General features: G+C 44.8%; 1 protein-coding gene across 15 annotated transcripts in view; it reads right to left on the bottom strand.

Annotated features, from left to right (window-relative positions):
- ANK3 (ankyrin 3) overlaps positions 1-24,215 on the bottom strand; it is a 590,040-nt gene that overhangs the window by 292,202 nt on the left and 273,623 nt on the right. For 3 of the 15 annotated variants that reach the window (XM_084753968.1, XM_084753966.1, XM_084753967.1), the window contains exon 1: positions 12,968-13,658. The exons of 8 other annotated variants lie outside the window; for them this stretch is intronic. In XM_084753968.1, the coding sequence (XP_084610094.1) occupies positions 12,968-13,081 (114 nt within the window). In that variant the 5' untranslated portion in view covers positions 13,082-13,658. Of the gene's footprint in view, positions 1-12,967; positions 13,660-24,215 lie in introns of those variants that run through there. 4 more of the 15 variants (XM_084753970.1, XM_084753971.1, XM_084753965.1 and 1 more) reach the window with 3 other exon arrangements.

The following is a 24,215-nucleotide window of genomic DNA, read 5'->3' as shown; positions in this document are numbered from 1 at the left end:
GCCCAGAGATGTGTGTGCGTGCGCATGTGCATGTGTGTATGTGTGAATGTGCACACTCAAGTGCATGGATACTCATGTGTGTATGGGTGCACACTGAAAATCAGGAACAATTCTGGCAAACCCCAGTGGGATTCAGTTTTAACATTCTGTTATCATCTCAAATAGCTTTCTGATGTTGATGTTAGCTTCTTACCCCTATTCATCAAGTTTTGATTTCTGCTCTCTGAAAAACTGCCTGTTTTAAGTAAGCTACTAAGAGATCGTTCTATAGGCTTTTCATCAAATGATGGGGATAAAATGGAAGGCTGTGAAAAATATGGAAATAGACATATTTAAAAAGAGCTGAAGGGGCTGCAGATATGGCTCAGCAGGTAAGAGCACTGGCTGCTCTTCCAGAGGACCTGGGTTCAATTCCCAGAACCCACATGGCAGCTCACAACTGTCTGTAACTCCAAGATCTGACACCCTCACACAGACATACATGTGGGCAAAACACCAATGCGCATACAGTAAAAATAAACAAATCATTAAAAAAACTGAAAGAAATCAATTGGTTACACAAAACAATTTTACTCTTCTTCAAAAGCAAAGCATTTTAGGGATTTACTGTACATATAGTTCATTACCATTGATAGGAATACAGCCTACTTAAGGTAAAACAAAAATCCATGAAGCGAAAATGATTTGAAGTTGAGTCAACTTGTCACCCTTCCCTCATAGTGTCTCAGTCTGCCATGTCCTTCCAGGAGGAGAAGATAAAAGGCAAGTGGGGTCTCATGTGAGGGTCCCCAGCATGGCACCCTGTGACTCAGTGCTCAGAGAAGGGGCTCCTAAGAGTGATGTGGGCCACTGGAGGTACAGGATGGCGGGGAAAGGCACCCCTTTACACCAAGGAGTTAGGCCACATTGGGTAATATGCTAGAACTTTCTTTTTTTTATGTTTTTTAAAATTAATTTATTCTTGTTACATCTCAATGGTTATCCCATCCCTTGTATCCTCCCATTCTTCCCTTCCTCCCATTTTCCCCTTACTCCCCTCGCCTATGACTGTGACTGAGGGGGACTTGTTAGAACTTTCTAAAGCCCAACTTTCCTAATCAGGAAGTTATAAACTTTGTAGTCAGGAGAAGTCACCACACTGATTTACTTCACATGATCAACAGAGTATCCGAACCTCTTAGATCAATGTCTTAGGGATCAATTAATAAAAAAGGGGGGGGGAGATTCTGCACCACACATTCCTGCTGAGTTCCTTATAATAAAAATCATGAGTGCATGGTAAAAAACACTATGTCCAGATGTCTGACTCTGTTCTTCTGTTTGGGTTTAAGGTGAATGAGAGGGTGGCCGTGATGAAAGTGCATCACTTTGAGCAGGTGCATGGCATAATAGTTTGCTGTATGGGATGGGAAACCTTATAGACTGTGATGACTGATTTTTGTCAACTCGACACAAACCTAGACATATCTGGGAAGAGGGATTCTTAATTGAGAAAATGTTTCCATAAGATTGACCTGTAATCAAGTCTGTGAGGCATTGCCTTAATTAGTGATTGATGCTGGAGGGCCCAGACTATTGTGAGCGGGGCCACCTTGGGGAGCAAGCCAGTAAGCAGCATCCCTCCGTGGCCTCTGCTTCAGTTCCTGCCTCCAAGTTCCTGCCCTGACTTCCCTCACATGAGACCTGAGGGTTGTAAAAAGAAACAAACCTTTTCTTTCCTGAGTTGCTTTTGGCCAGGCAGCTACAGACACTTCACTAAAACAGAAGCCCTAGAGCACAATACCTTAGAAACCTGGCAGAAAGGATAGGGCTGATGAAAACAGCCATTGGATTACTATGAGTTTTGGAGGTAGGCATGGTACACTGGTCAGCTCCTCCCCCTTCAGTTCCCAATGAGCACAAGAGTGTTATATTACAATCTATAATACCCATTGTACAGAGCATCAAAAACTAGTAAGTAATGACTCCTCTATGTGTATATATGCATGTGTATACACACACACACATACACACAAACACGCACACGCACACACACACTCACGCAGGCACATGCACAAACACACATATGCATGACATATCTTAGACAATGAAGGGTTACACAGCCTAAGGAGCTACCTTTTTCCAAGTAAATACTTCAACATTTCTGGTTCAATTTGTAAAAAGAAGGTCACTTGTTCAGGGAATCATTTGCCTGTGAACATGGTACTTTAAAAAAAAAATGTTTTTTGAAGCTGAGTGTAGTGGCGCCCACCTGTAATCCCAGCACTTGACAGGCAGAGGCAGGCAGATCTCTGTGAGTTCGAGGCCAGCCTAGTCTACAAAGTGAATCCAGGACAGCCAAGGCTTCACAGAGAAACCACTTCTCAAGCAAACAAACAAACAAACAAATAAAACCCCCAAAACAATTTTTGATTACTTTTATTTATTTCTGTGTTTGGGGGAGGGGGTCCAAGGCACATATGTAGGTCACAGGAGTCAATTTTCTCTTTTTTGGGGGGGACCAGGTGGGTCTCAAGGATTGAACTCAAGTTCTCAGGCTTGGAGCCAAGTGCCTTTACCTACTGAGCCATCTTGTCGGTCCCTGTGCATATGGTTCTAGAGCATTCTTCAATATCTATGTAGGTGATGATGCAGAAACCAAGAAACTAATTAACTATGGTGCTAATGAATGCAAAGTGTAGTTAACGTTGGAGTCGTTGAGAGCAGTTCTCAGAAGGATGGACTTAATTCCCCAAGGGTTGAGAGAAATTGTCCAAAGACATAAACTTGTAGGAGTCAAATGCTATGTGGGGGTCAGTGATGTCTTTGTAAAATTTCATTCATCAGTCAGTTCCGTGAATAATACCAACTGCTTGTGAGTGGTCAAAAGTATTCTCGAACTTTCTTTTGCTTCCTCTGCCTTCTCTTTGGCTGTAGCTGTTCCATTTCGTGTGAGACCACGTGACACAAAAGGAGGCTGGGGACCTTGCTAAGTAACTTCCCAGATTCCAGGAAGCTGGCAAGATGAGCTGCTTTACGTGTCTCTGCTAAAACGTAAATATCCCTGTTGATCAATATGGGGAACTGACACCCAAAGAGGTGGCTTTCCAGACCTCGTCACCAATCAATAACAGCTTCCCAGTGACATCATCAGGCCTCTGTCACAGTCCGTGATGCTCACTCCCAGCACCACACCTTTCTCTATACCATCAGTTTACCTGCCTTATGGATGTCTTTGGCTTCTTAAAGTTAACCATGCTTTTAGACTTTTCTCAACTGTGTGGACTTATTTATCTGTGTGTGTGTGTGTGTGTGCATGTGCAAGTGTGTGTGTGTGTGTGATCATGTGTGAGATTATGAGTGCATGTGTGATATGGAGCATTATGGAGGTCAGAGAACAACCACAGGTGTTGGCCCCCTCCTTTCCCCTTGCTTGAGTCAGGGTCCCTTGTTCCCCCACTGCGTATGCCACGCTAGTTGACCTGAATTGCTGGGATTCTTGTTTCTGCCTTCCATCCCTTTATGGAAGTGCTAGCTATGTTCTGGGGGGATAAAACCTCAGCTCCTCCCTCTTGTGAGGCAAGCGCTTTGCCCACTGAGTCATCTCCCTTGTCCTGTATAGACTTCTCACAAAACTCTGCTTCACTAGGATAAAATATTATTATTTGTAGGACTGAAGTTGCAAGGGTCTGTAGCGACATCTCCACGTGATGGCATATATGTCAAAATTTCTACCTTCAGAGGGAATCAGATTAATGGTTGTGAGCCAACATGTGGTTGCTGGGAATTGAACTCAGGACCTCTAGAAGAGCAGCCAGTGCTCTTAACTGCTGAACCATCTCTCCAGCCCCAAAATTTCTCCCTTCAGAACCTAGAACACCCTAGACTATCTTCCTTCCTACTGGCCCCCTGTGCCCTCCCTTATTTTTTACTATGTGGTCCACACACATGAAAGGAGTGCTGTATATGTGTCAGATGCAAGGGGTAGTCTTTGTCCCATCACAATACTTAGAAGGATACTGGTGATTAAGAAAATAGTAGGCGCTGGTTGAGGTGGTACACGCCTTTAATCCCAGCACTCGGGAGGCAGAGGCAGGCAGATCACTGGGAGGCCAAGGCCAGCAGGTCTACAAAAAAAGAAAGAAAGAAAGAAAGAAAGAAAGAACGAAAGAAAGAACGAAAAGAAAGGAAAAAAGAAAGAAAGAAAGAAAAAAGGAAAGAAAAGAAAATAGTAGGCTAGGAACTGCACATCTTACGGACAGCTCCCGTCCTATGTATGGCGCTTTGGTTCTCTAACAGCCCAGCATCTTCAGAGAATCAGATAGGGTCTAGATAAAACCCTGACTGTGTGGTAAAGATTCCAAGTGGATTTCCACTGCTTTGTCTCTTTTAATTTATGCAGACCAGAAGAAACCAATTTGGGCTAATCTATAGGGAGCTATTGGTTTTCAAGCCTTCTCTCTTTATACAAATGCTTCTTTAGAGTAAAGTTAGGATAACATCACAGTGTATACAGGCATCCCCCTCAAGTGTTGAATCTCTACATCAACCTCTATACATAAACACTTTTCAGTAACTGGATTCCACATAAAAACTATTTTAGATGCATAACTACATTATCTGAAGTACAGTTATTTATAAGATTTTAGGCTTCTGCATTCAAACATAAATGACTAACAAAAATTCCAGCTCCTAAATCATTCAACTTTTAGTATCTCAAAAAGGAATCATTTTTTTTTCTTGATGTAATGTTCACCTTGGACACCCATTAATAAAGATGCTAATAAAACCTCCCCAGAGATTGTGACAGCCTGAGCAAGGGACTGAGAATGGTATAGACACAGGCAAGCTGTAAAAGGAGCCCAAGAAGTGTTGACCTCTAAACACGAGGGGCACAATCTGTTCTTACATCATGAACACAAACATGAAGACTAGAAAGGATGCAAAAGGCCCCCAGCACATGAGAAATCCACAAAAATACTTCTGTTTGCTTGCTTATAATCATTTATCTATCTATGTAAATTAAGGCAAGCTTTATCTAAATAGGGGAAGGGGAGGTCCCTATGAGTTCCTCCTTTGTAGTACCAAACCCAAGGTCTCACTATGTAGGTGGTTGCCCTGGAGCTCACTACAGCCACTAGGGTGACTTTTCTCTCAGAGCTCTGCCTTGCTCTGCCTCTTGAGGGCTGGCATTAAAGGACCAGGCAACCATATCCCACTGATGAAGCTTTATTACGTGAATATGTAGATGCAGGTAAAATGTGATAAGATCAAAACACACCAGGGCTGCTGCTGAACTCTCTGCTTTTTTCTCTAAAAAAAAAATTTATGAAAAGTGAACTTTTTTTTTTGTATGTTCAGATTACAGAAAACAAAACACATAGATTATAGATGTACCATCTTGGAAAAAGAAAAATGATCATACAAAAAATCATGGGCCTGAAGGTTATAAAAAAAAAAAAGTTATCAACAACTGCAGTAGGACCCAGAAGAGGTACAATAACACAGGCCTGGCAAGACACACCCATTGGTGTAATGTTGTCATAAACATCATGTGGGTAACCAACCACTTTTTGATTGGACTTAAATCCCATTCCACAGGAAACAATCTGTACCTGGCGGCATCGTTGAGCCAAGAATATGGAGCTAGAGAAGTCGTAGGTCTTAGGGAGAACCTACTAGCATTATTCTAAGTGGACACACTATTAAAGTTACTCCTAATGACTTGTTATGCCAATAGGTACTCATCAGAGATACCTCTTTCTTTTCTTTTCTTTTTCAGTAGATTAACACAAAGACCCAAAACTGGCAAGGTGCAGAGAATAAGAGGCAGCAGATTGTTCAGCCCAAAATGAGCCATTAACGTTGTACTCCCTAAGACTCAGAGACCATTGGGGTGGGGGTGGGGGTGGGGGGCATGGAGAAGCAAGCAGAAAGACTCTAAGAGGCCAAAGGCAGTGAGTGAAATACAAGGAAACGATGTGCTCAGGTCATACAGAGCAGCTATGCATGTGAACCCACAGTGGTTATTACAGGATTCACGGGGCATGTGCAAGCTCAAGCCAAACCCAATCCTGCATGGAGAAGGCCCCACACCTAGCCAAGGAGCTATTGGTGACTGACAGCTGCTGGAGGGGAGAGTCAGTTTCTTTAAGAGGGTTGCCACTGGTAGGTCGACCACACTCCAGTGGAAGGCCACACACCTATGCCAGTACGGGCAGCACTGATTGGACTTGATGGGTAGAAAAAAACCACCACAATGTTGGGTGGATAGGGAGGGTAGCTAAGCAATAAACTGGGGGAGAGGGTGGAAATGTTCAAAAGTCAAATTTCCAAAGAACTAATAAAAAGTAACTCAAAAGCTAAAAGTAACTATGGTAGGGAGGGACTAAGCCTCTTATTTTAAATAGCCCATTAATAACTGCGTCATTTATATCTAATATGATTTCGCATTGCTCGCCATGCTAACAGATCAATAGCAAAAGAGGGCTCAGTGTTTTTTAATGAACAGATGAGAGAAAATTATGGAAGAAAAAACACAGCATGATAATAAGAGTAATGTGGGAAAGTAGCCTTCTGGCTGACAAGTTTTATTCAAATGCCTTCTGTACCCCTACAGATAATGGTACCATAGTCAAGGGCAAAGGCTTGCAAGCTTCCTATGAGTGAGTTAAGCACTTCTCTGTGCTCTGCAATGCTGCAGCAAGGTGCTCCTCAGGAGCTGACCTGTGGGGTTCTGGAAGTTAATTGGTATAATTCCTGAAGGTGCAGGACGCAAGTCATATTATTTATTCTTCTGATCCTCTGCTCATTCTCAAGAGCAGCAACAGCCAATGCTATGCGGCTCTTCGTGCCAACCTGCTCTGCACTGACTAACGCCCAGACACGCTACAATGGCAGACATCTTGCATAGGAAGAGGTACAGAACCTCACACGACCTTATCCTCCAGTCTCTGCTCATAACCATTACGCAGGACCGACTGCCTTTTACCCACCCACTCAACCCTCCATCTGTCCATCGACCCCATCTTCTGATGCAGCAAGATTCAGCTCGTTTATAGCCAATAACCATGGCCTAGATGAACCAGACATGAAAGTACATCATCACTCTCAGCATACCAAGGACAGTGACAGAGAACAGGCTCCCCAGAGACTCACGATCTCCCAAGGGTCTGAAAGATCACATCCCATAAAAGCCTGGCCCGCCGCACGAATGCACAGCCTGGCATCTTATGACATAAATACCTGGGTAAGTAGTTATGAGGAAAACTGCAACATGTCGAGACACATGAAAGATCACAGTAAGAGCCACAGCCAGAATTCACGTATTCTGAAGACTACTCTCAGCCCTTTATGGCTCTGACCTTAAACAAGATGTTTACGGCCACCATTGACTAGTCACGAGACATTAGGCAATTCTTTTATGAAAAAAAAAATGCTACAGAGAAGAGAGATGACGCAATAGCCTTTTGGAGTCCCTCTGGCATAGTAGCAGGCACACACTCACTTCTGAGATGTCGTTTTACCGGTGTATCTTTGAAGTCCTGATGTGGGTAATTTTTATTTGTAGCATTCAAAAAGAATGTTAAGGACACAGAACTTGGGGCTCAAGTGGCTCAGCAGTTATGAGCACTGGATGTTCTTCCATAGGGCCCTGATTGGATTCCCAGCAACTATATGATGGCTCCCAACTTTTTGTAATTCCAGTTCCAGGGGACCCCAAGACCACCTTTTGGCTTCAGGTGTGGTATGTATACATACATACATACATACATACATACATACATACATACATATACACATACATACATACAGGTAAAACATCCACACACTTCAAAATTAACATTGAAAAACAAAACCTTAAACTACATTACACAGAGGATATGGAAGAAAGACACACCACAATACTGAATCACTCTGAAAAGCCAATTGTATGTATTGAGATTTCTGGTATAAGCAATAAACCCTTGTTTACAAAACTTTTTGAGAGAAGTCCACTTATAATTTTTTTTAATTTCTTTTTTGTGTGTGTGTGTTTGTATGTGTTCACATGGGTGCTCATGCGTGCAGATATGTGAGTATAGAGGCCAGAGGTCAACCTTTGGTGTCATTCCCGAGGAATGACAGTCTTTTGTTCTGTGGCCTGGAATGGACCTTCAACTAGGCAGTGAGCCCTAGAAATCTGCCTGTCCCTCACCCCTACCCCAGGGCAGGGATTACAGGTACACGCTAGCACGCCCACCTTCTTTTATGTGGGTGTTTGGGATCAAACATAGGCCATCACACTAATACAGTAGACACTTTGCCCATGGAGCCATCTCCCTTCCCAGCCCCATGAGTCTACTGTACAGACAGCAGTGCCAGAATAGATGTCATGTGCCACCCATGTGGCAGCGTGTCAAGAGTGCAGCCAAGAGAGCTGGGCAGCTCAGGGCTGGAGCTTCATGAGCTCCCACTACTGTGGGAACTCCAGAAATCAGTCTCTTCAGCTGCAATATGGCGGAGCTAATACCACCCCCTGGCAGGTTCCTGTGAACGTTAAATGAGCCTCCAACTGACAAGGCAATGCAAAGAAAGTCCTACCTGGTGCACGGCACCCGGTCAGCAAAAGAGGCCTGGGAGAAAAGACTGGAGTCCAGGAAACATGATTCTTCATCTCTCCCATTCGAGCCGGGAACTTGGCAGCTCCCCTAGAATTTGATTTCTTCTCACTTCCCACCTACAAACCGCTGCCAAGCTCTACTGCATCTTCCCTTAAATATCTCTCATCTGCCACGCCCCCTCTCTGTTGGCAGATCCCTGCCTTCCTCCAGTTTGGGCTCCAGGCATCTCCTTCCTGGATCACCATGCAAGCAAGCTTCTGACTGCTCTGCTGCTGTCTACAACACTGAAAAGCAGCGCATTGCTCCGGAACAGGCGTCCTGCCATCTTTGGAGCAGGAGTCTGGCCAATCAATCCCTGTAGGACGGCACCTGCAGGTCTTCTTAGTCTGGTCCCTTCTGACTTTTCCTGCCATATACTCAGACCTCCCTTCTCCCAAAGCGTTCCAAAAATACTGTCTGCTTTCTGTGTAGCCCAGTGGTTTCTCCTGCAGTCACCATTTTGGAACCCATTCTAGTCAACTGAAGTGGTGCTGATGCTTCTGTACAGGCTCTTGAGGATGGTGGGAGGCGGATTTCTCTGTCTTCTCATCTCTTGGGCGTTATCATACTGCTACCACGATTTGCTTGACTTCGTATCCGACATCTGACGCCAAGCCTGATTGGTAGAACCTCACTCCATACATGATTGTTGACTGAATGCATGAACGTGGGAATGAAGCAAGGAGGATTTATTTCTGCTTCACTATTGGGCTATTCAAATTCAGTATCAGCAGTCAGAAATGATATAGTACTCACAAAATTGAATCACTCACAAGATTTCCAGTTTAATCCCAGTTGCCAGCGCTGTGTTACTTACACACAGAGACATAATGCCTCCATAGTGCCTGAGTATGGGGTTTCTTCAGGTGACTTTTAGGGAGTTTTGTTTTGTTTACCAGATAATGTAAATATAAACAAGAAGATAAACATACATCTAAAGACAACCTACTGCATACGTTAGATTTAATTTTCTTAATATTTCTCAGCGCAGAAATGCACAAATAGCTCATGAGGACACGCTGGGCATGCAGAGATCATGGATACATGAATAGTAGCAGCAAGGAGCATGCAGAAACTGCACAGGCACGGCCAGAAGAGATCTCATGCCTCCCTGGGTCCATAGCAGATTGGGCTATCTACTGACACACACCCATGGGCCGGTGACATAGTTTCTCTCGGCAGGTTGCCAAGAACAGAGACCTAGCATCACCTCATCAGGGCACTGTGCCCACCTTGGCTTGCCTTCCCTCTGCTGAAAACCAAAGTAGCCCACTAGGAGAGAAATATGTGGAGGGGACGGAACTGTGACAGAAAGATGCATGGAGAGGCAGGTGTGGTAGCGCGCACCTGTAATCTCAGCACTCTGGGAGGCAGAGACAGGCGGATCTCTGTGAGCTCAAGGCCAGCCTGGTCTACAAAGTCAGTCCAGGACAGCCAAGGCTACACAGAGAAACCTTGCCTTGAAATTAAAAAAAAAAAAAGGTTCATGCAGAAGTATGGGATGAACTGTCTGTCTTTAAACCAATATCCACTAAAGCCTTGCTTGTACCCCCTCTTTAAACAGAATAAGGGGCCTAGATAGAGCTCAGCCAAATACTGTGCACTGAACATGTGCAGAGTTCTCCGTTCCATCTCCAGTTGCCCCCACCTTCAACCCCCAATAGAGGCTTTAAGGACTTAATAGATGCATTTCTTCTTTAGCCCACTTAAAACTACTTAAGTTATGCAAAAAAAAAAAAACTTTATTACAATTCAGCTAACCACAAATTCATTAGCACTTCTTGGTTTCTGTGGGGGTGGGGGTGCAGTCCATGCTCCCAGTTAACATATCTAAGACAAAAGGACTGTGCAGCTAACTGAGCTTCAAGAAACCTGGTGGAATGTTGGTCTGACATTCCTAGGCAATCTCATTAGACTATATATCCCATGGTGTTTGCTGCTGTGTCAGGTAGTCAGGACAGGGTCATCTTGGGCTTACTTAAACCTGAGCTGCAGGATTGCCACGGACCACAGGGCTCCATCTTATAAGTCAGAGGCTCTTTTACGTAACAGCAGCTTAGACACGTCCTAAGCTTTTTGCAGATGGGGCTGCCTGAGAGTGTTCACTATTACTTTTATGGAATTAGGAGATCCTAGGGAGGTAATTCATAAGCCGAACTATCCCTACATATACTCAACAAAGCAATATCTGCAAGCAGGTTTTTCTTCTATTGGTGCACCGTCTGTCCTATGGAGTTAAGCAGCCCATGGGGCCTGAGTAGGACTCTAGGGAAAGGATCAGGAGAGGCTCAAAGCCAAACAATTGAGGGGATGAGAGTTACATTTGGATGTAAAGTGGGCAGGGAGTACGCTTTCAAAGTAGCTGAACCTTAACTCCATACACTAAGGGCCGTTCATGAAAAAAAAAAAAATCAGACCACAGGGACTATCTTCCACAGCACGTTGCCCTTCAGGTCATAACACATCTGTGATGCTGGGACAGTGTCATTCCCGAGCCACTCTCTGCAGCTCCTCCTCTTTGAGAGGCCTGAGAACAATGTGTCTATATCAGTTGGTCTGTCCACAATGGCGACATTGACGCTGTGCTATGTGGCCCTCCGGTTGCTAAGAGATTTACATCAGGCGGATCGTCGCACTTCTAACAGAGCTTATGCTGCAGCCCAGTGAGTCCTGAAGCAACTCCACCTTATCCCCTTCTCACGTGGCTTCCTAGCCAAACAGGGGCCCAGGTCAGTCATTGTTGCTATACAGGTCCTGCCATCAACCTTCAGGATGACACTGAATCTGTGCCAAATATATATATATATGTGTGTGTGTGTCCCTGTACCCTCGTGTCATGGAAGCCGGTTTAGCATTAGGGAATGGAGGCAGAGATATTTGGCAAGAGGCCATCCATAGTGACCTTCTCCTAGCCTAACCTCATATAATAAAACAAGGACCAGAGCCTAGCAAACCATGCTCCCTTCTTTACTCTGCTATACAAGGTTTTGAAAAACAGCCACCGCAGAATTCCTTACCCTAACTTTGAACTTTTATGAAAATAGATCCAAGGAGTTTATTTACAGGAACACCCAAAGGGAAAGCGTACACATGCAACATCTTGCCGCAAAACCACCCCAGCCCTCCCAACTCTTTCTCCTTCGGGCTGATTTGTCGCAGTAGGCAGAGGGCCTACTCCTGTGGAGCCTAACCCTGAAGGCACCTGGGAAGGTACCCCCCAGATTACCACGTCTCTCTTAGATTCAATGGATGGCATTTGCATGTCATTTGCAAAGCAGACAGATCAAGGCTGAGAAGTATTTGAAGAGCCTTTTCCCCTTGGGGTATTCACACAAAGGCACATCAAAATGCTTTATGACTGGCTTCCATATCCAGATCACTGGGATTTTAGTCAAATTTTATTAATTGCCATGCAGGGAAAGTCCTTTGGAGCATCACAGGGCGGCCAGTCCCCAGGAGTCATATTAAAGGGCAAAGCTATCAAATAGTGAGAACTCTATAGCTGCAATGAAATACCACTGGCCTAGACTCTCTCTCTCCTGTGTCTCCTCCCAGTCCTGGACACCAGAACAGGGGTACACAGTGCCCCATCAGGGTTATGATCTCAGGCCATCAGTGTTGAAGGCTGCAGGGCTCTCTCTTCCACCCCCATGTCACAGGAATTCCTGCATTTAGGACCACTCTCACCCAGCAGGTAAGAAGCAAACCTCTGCGGTGGTTTCAGCACAGGTTTAACACACACACACACACACACACACACACACACACACACACACACACACACACAAAGTTATTCCTAGGAGCTGATTTCCACTGCAGAACCCCAGCTGGGAAAAGAAAAAAAGCCACCTAAAGATGAGAGGCCCAAGGGCAGCAAGAAGGCAGAGCAGGGAGCCAGCTTGAGGTCACAAAGCTGCCCAAGACATGCACACATGTGACACACTTCCAACACAAAGCGGCTTTTCCGCACAACGGACCCTCTACGAAGTACAAAGGCCGGTTCTCCGGGCTCTCCCGCAAGCCCAAGTCACCTGCAGTCTATTTAACCTTGACCCAGCTGCAAAGAAAGTAACTTTAACTCCTTAGCAACACCCTTGTGTGCTGTGCAAACATGCCGGTGCCTCAGTAAAGTGAGGCACACCTTCCGCAGAGCCCTGCAATCACCCCCAAGGAGAAAGCGTTCCCTGTCCCAAACCCAGCCTGTCACCAGGCTTTACCCGCAGCCCCCCATCTCTACTTCCAATTTACAACTCTATGCTGCACGTGAAAACAGTCCTCCATGCTTGTCAAAGACATCCGAGGAGATTTCATACACAAAGATGTGAGGCCCCGGCACACATAGCTACCTTTTTCTTGCGATCCCGGGACCGTTTGCGGTGTTTCCTTTTTTTCTCGGTCTCTTCTTCAGCATTGATTTCTAAATCCCTGTTTTTCTTTAACTGGGAGGCGGCATGAGCCATAATGCATTGAAAAAGACCCTGTCAAGCGCGCAGAGCTTTCTCGGAAAAGGTGATCTCCTTGGGTACCTCTAATCAGACGTAGAGCAGCATAGCCCTCTCAGGAGAGGAGCCTGGGCTGAAAGGCAGGGAAGCATCCAAGAAGCAGAGAGGCAGAGATGCCGGGGGAAACTGCAGCTTTCAAAACCCACCACAGCAGGGGCCGGATTTCATCCTACACCTTGCCGTGCCTTCCCCTCTCCCGGAGAGGGCAGCCATCCTGATATAGAGGCTGTAGTGGAGGCAGCTGGGACCGGAGGAGCAGCGTTATGGCCGCATCCCCTGCCACCAGCTGGAAGTGTCTAAGTGATTCCTCCGAAGGGGGAACGCTGCAAAGGGTGGCTCTTGCGAAGAGGCAGGATCCGGAGACACCACACATGCGGCAGGCAGCCGAAAGCCAGCACTAATCCTGAAAGAACGACTCCAGAATCCCCCACAAAAAGAGAAAGGGCTGCAATTTATCCATCAGCCTAGATCCGCACCCGAGTGAAAATTAACCCGTCAGAGAACCAAGCAGCTTGAGTTCAACTGCTGAGGGTGGCAAAATATATAAAATAAATCAGCCACATTTTTCCCTGGGAGATGTTGACTGCATTTTCAGGCAAACAATGCATGCATTGCTGGTCTTGACAGGGCATCCTTTATACCCAGTTAGTCCTGATGCGTTCTGTGGCGAGGACTACAGAAGGGTCTGTTGTCTTTTTAAAACAACATGCTCATGACAACACATTATCCAGAAAGGCGTGAGGCCACTGTTGTGAGGGACAGATGCCCAATTCAGAGGTTCCCCAGGACTCTCCTCTCATGTGGTATGAGGGGCAGGGGACAAGGCAGCGGGGCTGCCATCAGTGTTTCAGAGTGGCTTTCATGCTAGCATTCACTGTAATCACGTTACTATTTGTACCACCTGAGTCCTCCTCGGTGACTGCAGCCTCTGAATATTCATTATGTGAAGAGGAGCAGCAGCATGGCTCAGAGATGCCGGTGTCTTCCAGGAGCATGTACTGGAAGAGATCTCCTAAGGAAGGAATCACACACACACACACACACACACACACACACACACACACACACCAACTCTGACATTGACAGATTTAGCAAGAAGCACCTGAAATGCTAGACTGGGCCCAAAGCCTGTGGGCTCAAGTTAAGACGTCTCAATGTCACCAAGAAAATAAAAAATAAAAAATAAAAAATAATTTTTTTAAATGAGGAGAATCAAAAGAGAGGCTCCAGAGTGTGGTCTGAGCACAGCAGTCCCTAACTTGGAAGGAGGACACACACTGGGCTTTGCGGAGGGAACTCTGAGCTGCATGAGGGATGGATCACAAAGCCCAGGGCATTGGGGGGATTGGATTGTTGGGTTCTACAGCTGTTTATCACCTGGTGTACGTCTAGAGCGATAAGCTGAACTCTTAGGAGCAGCTTCCACAAACACCGTGCTGTAGATACTGGTCCCTCTCATCCGTTAAGGTCCTCTAGACCCTGGCAGGCAGTGACAAAGATGTAAAAGATGCAGGGCCCACAGCATGTTCATTCTTATTGTAAGTAGATGGCACATGTCACTGGGACCAAGTGAAAGGCACCCTGGTCACACAGTTAACAAGGGCCTACTACATGTACTCATCCACACTCACACAGGCTTGCTTTCCACAAAAATAGCTTCACAAGAAAAGTATTTTAGGTGTGGGGAAATGACATACCATAAAAAACCTGGCTATGGGTTCCAGAACCCACATTTAAAAACAAAGCAGAAAGGTTTGCATTTGTGATCCCAGTGTTGGGGAGGCAGAGACAGCAAATCCCGGGGTCTCTCTGGCCAGCCAGCTTAGTGTACTTGGTCAGGTCCAGGTCATTGAGAGACAGTGCCTCAAAAAATAAAAGGGAGGTGGTGGTGCCTAAGAAATAACAAATGAGGTTGTCGTGTGGCTCCCCAGGTGCACACATGCACACATTCACACACATACACACACAGATGCATACCAACACATGTGTACATTCACACAGACAGACAGACAGACAGACAGACAGACAGACAGACACACACACACACATGCTTCTATATTGCCTATTCGACTGTCTTATCTAACAAGAAGCAGCCAAAGGCCGTGAAGATACAAAGTAAAATCTAACTCAAATTCGAAAGCACACAAGCCCTAATTGGGTTGGTAGGAAATAAGTGGCGTTATGTTTTCCCACCAGGCTTGTTCCCTCCACAAAACGTAAGTGGGACAGAGGAAAGGAGAAATGCGTGACAATTTTGTGTGGCATCTCTCTAAGTAAGTCCTACACTTTTGAGGAATATCCACGCAGTTCCAGCCAGCTAAAGAGGGCAGCCAGCTACAAAACTGGCTACTTTCCCACTGGCTTCGGGATCTTTTTTTCATCCATGTATATACACTAATGATACCTTCAAATGTAGCATACTTATAAGTACCCTTGACCAAGGTAGCTTTTCCAAGGGAGGCTGGCAAAGCAAAGCATTTTCATTGCTCTCCACTGGTAATAAGAAGAAGACAAGCCACAGGTACTCCCCTCCAGGAGGATTCTTTGAGTTTCCAAAACGCCTATAAGCTGAGGATGTAGAGCGACTTCTTGACAAAGTAATGAGGGAAAACTCTATCCACTGGCCACTTCCTTCTATTAGTAAGTCAGGAACACCTCAAAAATAAAATCTAAGGTGTAGCCTATTGGAGTTTCATTCTTAGAAGAAATGTGTGGTTTTATCCTCTGCTTACAGCCCTGAACCCTAAGCAGTTACTCTATCTAGGAAGGCCTCGCTACAGATCCTACATTTACTAACGAACCAGTCTCCTTTTGTTCCTTGACTAAAGCTTCATGGAGCCATCCTGCCCCAACTGAGGTTAGAATGGACATGGTCTGGTTGGCACAGAGGATATACACCTGGAGGGTGTGGTGGGTCGCCCACAGCAACAAGAATGTGTTGCTGATGCAGAACTACAGAGAAAGATGGAGCATCTTAAAGACAGCTCAGTGGCCATTGACATCAAGAGTAACCTTTCTAGTCCTGATCCTAACAGACAGGGTCATGACACCAAGAACGCCATAGCTATTATTGAAAGTGTAGTCTCCCAATTCTTAGGGACTTCTCTCAAAGAAAAGGAACTTGTCCTTATTTTGTGAAAGTCTTAACTACAAGAATTCCTAATCCATCCTCTCAAAATAGAGGAAAAGAGTGAATGTTCGAACTTCTACTAACCAGTGAGGGATTTTCTTTAGTAAGTCCAATGGGAGAGGCAGGTGTGAGTGTGAGGCTCTAGATACGTGGCTGAATTCAGAGAGGAGGGGGAGATCATCTTCCTTCCAGCTTCCTCAGGAAGTCAGATTTGATGTGCTTCCCACAAAAGCAAGCATGCTGCAACCAAGAGTCCTGGTCTTTCCCTGTGTGTCACCTGTCACCACAACTGTGGTCAGAAAGTGACTGCTTTTCAAATAGTAATTCTTGATTTCTTTACCAGGGTAAACTAATTTCATTCAGAATAATCCCTATGTGTGCAGCATTAGAGCATGAAAACTACTACTAAATTAAAAAAAAAATAACAATTGCTTTCTGTATTGGTAAATGGAATAAGAGTTATTCCTTAAATAATACTCAACTAGGACTCAAAACAAAAATAGGCCAACGCAATTCATACAAGAATTTGCAGACTTGCGATATCACGGCCAAGGGCTTCCCCTTCTTCCATTCTGGTATACCTTCCTCATTATCTCAAGGCAAGCTTTGGTTATTGTACCAGTTCATCCAATTGATAACCTGTCTGCTCTCGGTTGTCATTCATTCCACATCGCGTCTCTGCATTGTTGAGTCTGAGTTGACAGATAGACGACGATGTATGTCATTTCTATGGCGATGACGCGGGCACTCGAGTGGCTGAGGTTGGAATAGCTGTGGATCTCCCTCCCCGCCCACTCCCCCCCATTTTTAAAATTATTTCCTTGAGAATTTCATACACTGTATTATGATCGTAACCACTTCCCCAATTCCTCCCAGATCTACCCTTTAAGGAGAAATCACAGAACGGAGGTACGGAAGCTGGGCGGTGTATAGACTCTATGCACTGTTATATATATTACTCTATACTCAAGAGTAATAGGACAAGTAGGAGACCAAGTTAAAAAACTGGCTATAGTACTGCTAGGAAGTCGTGTTCTCTGAGCTTGACGTCAGGTTGTCAATGGTGAAGTGCCTGCTCTGATGGCATGAACACTACTTCCTGCTGCATCCACTTCCGTCTCGGAAGTAGTGCAGGCTCACCACAGCAGAGTCAAATGTTGTTCCCTCACAAAGAAAAAATGGACCTATTTGTATTTTGCTAATTTCAGCATCCTAGAAAGAGGCAGTAACAAAGGGCCTTGAGCAAGCTCTGGGTTCCACATCTGAATCATGTGGAGAAACAAGCGAGCGAGCAAGCAAGCAGCGAAGAAGCACCCTGGCAAATTCTGAACTCAGTCACCACGCTCGGTCTTCATTCTCAGACGAAACATGCTGTGTGCTTGAAAAGGGGATGGGAGGCATGGCTGAGTATCCCTGAAGGACTCTGGGGCTGCGTTCCTCCTGGGGAGTGTCACCTGTGGTCCACGAGCACTGGCCTTGGTACCATCTGTCTTAGCCCCAGTTCTACCCTCCTTCCCTTGAGAAGACAGCCCATTCAACTGGGCTTGACCTCAGCACTGGAGAGAGAGAGAGAGAGAGCCAGCTGTCCCAAGCACGCCAGCTGCTCCAGTGACCTCACACAGGCAGATGGGGATGGGCTCACGGGGACGGCTTCCCCATAGTTTTCCCATCACAGCCACACAGGCCAGCACGGAGATGGGGAATCTTATGGCAGGAGGAAGGCACTGCAGCCACAGCCCACTTGAAAGAGGACACTGGTAGTGCCAGGCAGAGCAATGAATGCACAGCGGGCGAGAGGGGTGCTGTGCAAACAAAACCAATCTGACAGCCTTTTCTTCTCTGGGTTCCCACGGGAGGAGGAAGCGGACCAGATGACTTCAAAGACACCCTCTCACTACTCCTGAATGCTGTGCATTTAGGTGGCAGGAGTCACTGGGTGTTTTGAAGAAAGGAAGCTATCTAGGGCTGGTTGATTTTAGCAGACATTTTACCCTGTGCTCATCAGCAGCTGTCTGTAGTCATAGGAGGCTGTTGGACCTGAAATATGACTAGTGTGCAAACTGGAGAAGACAACTTTTAACTTAACTAAAAAGTTCAAATTTATGAGCCACATTCAATTCAGATACCCGAGTGCATCTAAGCGTATTTGTGACAACTTTTCATACGTCAATCAACTCTTCTTGCATTTTGTGAAATAAAGTACAGATCCGCATTTTAAGACTAAAGCCTAATAAAATATAAATCATCAAAATAATTCCCCCACTGATTTATGTTACCTTCTTCATACTTTGAATCAATCCCATTAAGCCAAGTATAATTTCACCCTTTAAAAACGCATCAGGAAGCCGGGCAGGGATGGCGCACACCTTTAATCCCAGTGCTTGGGAGGCAGAAACAGGTGGGTTGCTGTGAGTTCAAGGCCAGCCTTGTCTACAAAGTGAGTCCAGGACAGCCAAGGCTACACAGGGAAACCCTGTCTAGAAAAAAACCAAAGATAAATAAATAAATAATAAAAATGCACCAGCAAGAAGTTACTTGTGTGCGGTATTCTATTTCTACCAGACAAAAGTAGTTTACATAAGCAGTTCCTTTCTATCTACAGAGAGAGGACCCGATTAGCCAGAAACTGTCCTCTCTTCCAAGTAGAAACTACACTAAGTGCACATCAAAGGACACTCAGCTGCCATTACACACTCTCTCAAGAAGGGACCATGTGCTCACTCTATAAGATGAACTCCCGGCACTTAGAAAGTAGAGGGAGGAGGATCATGAGTATGGTGCTAGCCTGGGCTACACTGCAAGGCCCTGTCCTAAAACATAAATAGATAGATAGATAGATAGATAGATAGATAGATACATACATACATACATACATACATACTAGATAGATAGATACATAGATATATAGATACATAGACAATAGATAGATAATAGATAGATAGATACATACATACATACATACTAGATAGATAGATACATAGATAGATATATAGATACATAGACAATAGATAGATAATAGATAGATAGATAGATAGATAGATAGATAGATAGTAATTGGCCCATATCTCTGGCATTTGCTGACTCTGTAAGTGTGAACACACAGAAAGAAAAGGCTTCTGTTTCTGGAGAATGGACCGGTTAACTGGTTACATCAGATCTGTGATGGCTGGAAGTTCCAGCGTACCTTGAGGAATAACAGAGACCACAATGGCACATGCCATTAAGGTCTTGAGTCAACCTCATGTAATGGCTTCTAGGCATTCTGCTAAAAGTAGCAACTATGCACTACTCACACACTGGTGGCGTACTTTCCCAGTCACCCTCTGTGCTGGCCCTGTGTTTCGTCCATGGGTCATGTACACGAATGAGACTTGGTGCCTCCTCTTAAGTGTTGGTGGGAGAGAAAGAGGAGAGAAATAAACAGGGATTTTGAAAGGCAGCGCATGGGAGATGCTGTGGAAGCAGAGGAAGGGTAGGCAGGGCAGATCCACAACACTACTGTCTAGGTCAGGGATGCAGGCTTTTCCCCACTCACAAGGCTATGAGTTAACCCTTCATATCCCAGTCAATGTAGGCAAATGCTTGTGTGCTAACCAGGTGACAGGGAACACACGGTGTATGCTCTTCATGTGGGTGCTATAATGGTAAAGAAGATAGACAAAAATCCATTCTCAGAACATTCCAGTCCTGAAAGTACAGGGTGGTGGCCATAAACAAGTAATTGATGAGACAATTTCAGATAGTGAAAAATGTCCTGAAGAAATACTGAACTGAAAAGTGCCTGGGCAGAGAAGAACAGTTCTTGCCTTCTTTAGATTCCCAAGAGAAATAAGCCACATTGGCAAGGGCCAATTTACCAAGGCATCCTACCCAATTCTGGTGGTAATTCACCAGAAAATCATCCCACTGAGAAAATTATTTGATAGTCATTTGATGGCTTTTCAGGTCATGTGCTTGTTCCTGTTGCAACTACAGAAGATGGACATCAAATGTGCTTTTCCATCTCTTGCCTGCTAACCCACCTGAACAATTAAAGCCTGATGTCACTCCCATTCCCTGACCATTCAGTGACAATTTCAGGGACATTAATGGAGTAGAACCATCAAGTCATGCAATGCATTTCCTGTGTGTTTGAGCCAAATGTGACACAGTCTGGATTTAAAAAAAAAAAATTTCCCCCACCAAGCTCTTGGCCCCTTAATGTTTAAACAGTAAATCTAAGATGGCTCAAAGGAAAGGTCATGCATTTGCCCAAAACAGCAAGCCTCCCCACTTTGTTCCTAATGACTATGAGATGTGAGGGAGCCCTCTGTGCACCTCACTTCCGGCCTTCCTAGCTGTTAAATGGAAGGTACAGCAAAGCCTCTCTCCCATCATGCACTTTGTGATGAGGAAACGTAATTGGGAGAAAAATTGAAAATTCATGTGTCCTTTCCCTGTTGTTTTCTGATTAAGGATGCGGGCAAGGTAAACTGACATTGAAAGGAATCATTTGAAGGAGTAACTGACAGCAAAGGTGTGATGTGACACAGCCAAAGTGTCAGAAAGCTGGTGGCCTGCCAGAGGTATTGACATATGTCTTGAAGCTCAGCACTGGGGAGGCAGAGGCAGCACGAAGGTGGTCAGTTTATAGGCCAGCTTGGACAAAGTAGGGAAATCTTGTATTGAACCAAAACCAACAGGGATCATTTCCTACCCTAGGAGAGAGGGTGACACGCTGTAAGAAAGGGGTTCTGCTTCTAGACAATAAAATATTGACTCAGTTGATTGACAAGGCCATATGTATAGTGGTGGGTAACAGCAAGAGGGAGAAACACTGTGCCAGATCATATTAAGGCAGTCAGTCAAATGTCACACTAAAACCCAGGCACAAGTCTTTATCAAAATGTGGGATGTGTGGATTTTTGTCTTATAAAAATGCTGGGGTTGGGGATGTAGTTCAGTTGATGGAGTGCTTGCCTAGCATGCACAACATCCTAGGTTTGATACCCAGAACCCCATTAACTAAACGTGATGGCATTTACCTGGCATCCCAATCCTCAGGAGGTGGAGGCCAAAGGATCAGGAGTTCAAAGCCAACCCCAGCTACGTAATCTCTCAACAAGCAAACAAATCTTTCCATTGTGAGCTATAACACTCAGGGCCATAGGAAGCACCATTTGCAGAGTTCATAGCTTTGTCTTTCTAAGAAGTTTAAATTCATGCCTCTCCTAAGAAGTGTAAACTTGTGTCTTTCCTATCTTACCAGCATGCCTCAGTAGCTGATGTCTATAAACCATGAATGTCATAGAAAGCAAACACTGTAGAGAGAAGTACCAACTGACGCTGACATGGATGGTCACTTGGGTCCCAAGCACACTTGGGATAGCCCAGGCTCCTGTGCACCCCATGAAATGGTCAGTCATCTCAGTAGGCTTTCTATGCCATGTTACTACAGAAGGCACATGGTGAACCAACTAAGACCCACATGATGGAGGCTGGACATGTCTCAGTGGTTAAGGATACTCACAGCTCTTGCAGAGGACCAGAGTTCAGCTCCCAGCACCCACATGACAGCTCACAACCACTTGTAACTTCAGATCCAGAGGATCTGATATTCTTTTTTTTTTTTTTTTTTTTGGACTCCATTGGCACCCCCTCCCACCCCATACATGCACACACACACATAATTAAAAAATAATAAAAATAAATCTTAAAGATTCATATGACATGCTCTACAAATTTATAGCTTTATTATTATTTTTTTTTAACTTGCCTTTCTGTGACAGCATGTCAGGACAGAACTGCAAATTCCTAAAGTTTGAATACTCAAAATATCTTGATGTCAGACATTAGGTTATATGGTCCGGGAGGAAAAAAGTTATGAAGAAAATTATTGGAGACATTTTATTGAGAAAGAATTTCATGTAGCCCAAGGCACTTGCTATTTAGCTGGGGCTAACTTTGAACTCCTGATCCTCCTGTCCCTACCTCTCAAGTGCTGGGATTACAGGCATGTACCATCATGCTTGCTTTATAAAAGATAGCGTTTGGGATGGATTTTTCTCTTTCCTAATTTCTATTGGAGGGGGTCAAGTGAAAGGACCCACTTCTTTTCAACCATGAGAGGCTCTTGTTTGGTTCAGGCAGATTTTTGTAGCATTTAATGTTAGGCTCTTTTTAAAAGGTCAGCAAACATGTTTACAAAGGACCAGGCAGTAAAGTTCTCGTCTCTCATGGCCAGGTAGACTTGGAGCCCTGCAGGACTCCACTGTTGATGTCAATATAGACAGAGAAAATAAGTGATAGGTGTCACTCTGACCCAATAAAAATCCCATGGACACAAATTTAAGTTTCATGTGTCATTAGTATTCTCGTGTGGTCCGTTCTTTGCCATTGATAAATGTAAGTATTATTCTTCATGTTCAGACTGTGTTCAGAAACAAAGCTAAAGTTGGCTCAGGGCCCGTGGCTTGCTGAGTTCTCAGACTCCACACAATTACTGACAAACTGGGAAAGAAAGAAGGGACATTAAAGTACAACCTGGTGTTTGTAGTATTTCTACACAAGGCACATGACACGTATGCAGATGTGTGAGCATACACACGTGTGGATATATGGGCTTGACATGCAGAATCTATCCTATGGATTTGAATAGGAGTAATATACACATAGATAAAACTGCTATCACTTCTTTACCAAAAGGGTTTGTATTAAGCATTACCTTTGCCTAAGAAGAATAATTCATGTGTGTATTAAAGACACTCAAGTTCAACAAAGGCCTGGGGCGACTGGATTGATATGGTATCCTGTACATGCCTTACTAAGTTATTTCAATTACTTTGTGGAGCAAGTCAATAAATACTCAGAAAATTCTTTCCCATGTGTTACTGTATAAAACCTACTAGAAAATTAAAGAAAAAAATTCTTTTAAAAATCACAATTATGCTCCTTTGGAGCACGATTTTATTAAAGGAACTAAAGTTGGAGGCGTGCCCACTTCCCACATTTCCCCAACAGGGCAAGCTCCACTCAAGTATATGGCAACTAAAGACGAAACTACGGAAAGACGAAACCTAAGCTTATGTTCCAAGTCAAATTCTGTCAAACCACTCCCAATGCCAGGGCATTGCCCCTTGAGAAGTGTGTAGCGAGGTCGGCTCCCTTAGCCCCGCCCAGTCGCCTTCTACATATGCACTAGACTCACTCAGAGGAAGCAAAGGGCCAGATGGTTTTGTGGATTAGCCGAGGAAAGGACAGGGTTTCCTCTCATGGTGGATATTAAACCCTGGTGCAGATTGGCAGAGGCACAGACGCAGGGCCATCTGAGAGCGCTTGGGAGTCTTGGTCTCGTTCCTAATGAGCAGGTGTTGACATGCACCATGGAGCTGCAGGCAGGAGTTCCTAGGGGCGTAGGTGTGCTCAACCTACCTCAGGAAAGCTCACTTCAGCTCTGCACACCAAACCATCATGCCCTATGTGCTGTTCCATGGCAAAAAAAAAAAAAATCCATCCATACAAATTTAAGATTAGAAGGCGATTCTGCTCAGGTTACAATTTTATCACATGTTCTTCCACTTTAAACATGATCTGGCAGAGGGTCCCAAAGTCACACTCCCATCTGATGTGAGTTCCCGAATGCATCAGTACTCACATGTAGACAGGCTTCTACCTCAGGGGACATTTTATTGTCCACTTACTGCACAGAAAGCCGTTGGGACAATCAAGCCAGTGAGAATAAACTATACATGTTGATGTCTGTGGTTCAGTTTGGTATGGTTGGATGGTACCACTGTCTAATAGGATTTGGGCCAAAGTCTATAGTCTACCAACAAGAGGAGTGGCGCTTACAAACAGGAGGATCACTTCAGTACAGACTGAAATGTGAGACTCTGTTGGTGTGGATACCCACTAAACTAGGTTGAAAGCAGCTGGAATCACAGCCAAGATGTCATTAATTTGTAAGGATAATTTTTCAGCCAA

This window comes from Acomys minous, assembly GCF_964271855.1.
Source record: "Acomys minous genome assembly, chromosome: 13".
Classification (NCBI taxonomy): Eukaryota; Metazoa; Chordata; class Mammalia; order Rodentia; family Muridae; genus Acomys; species Acomys minous.
Note: the sequence above shows the minus strand (reverse complement) of the source record. Positions and strands in the feature narration are given on the sequence as shown.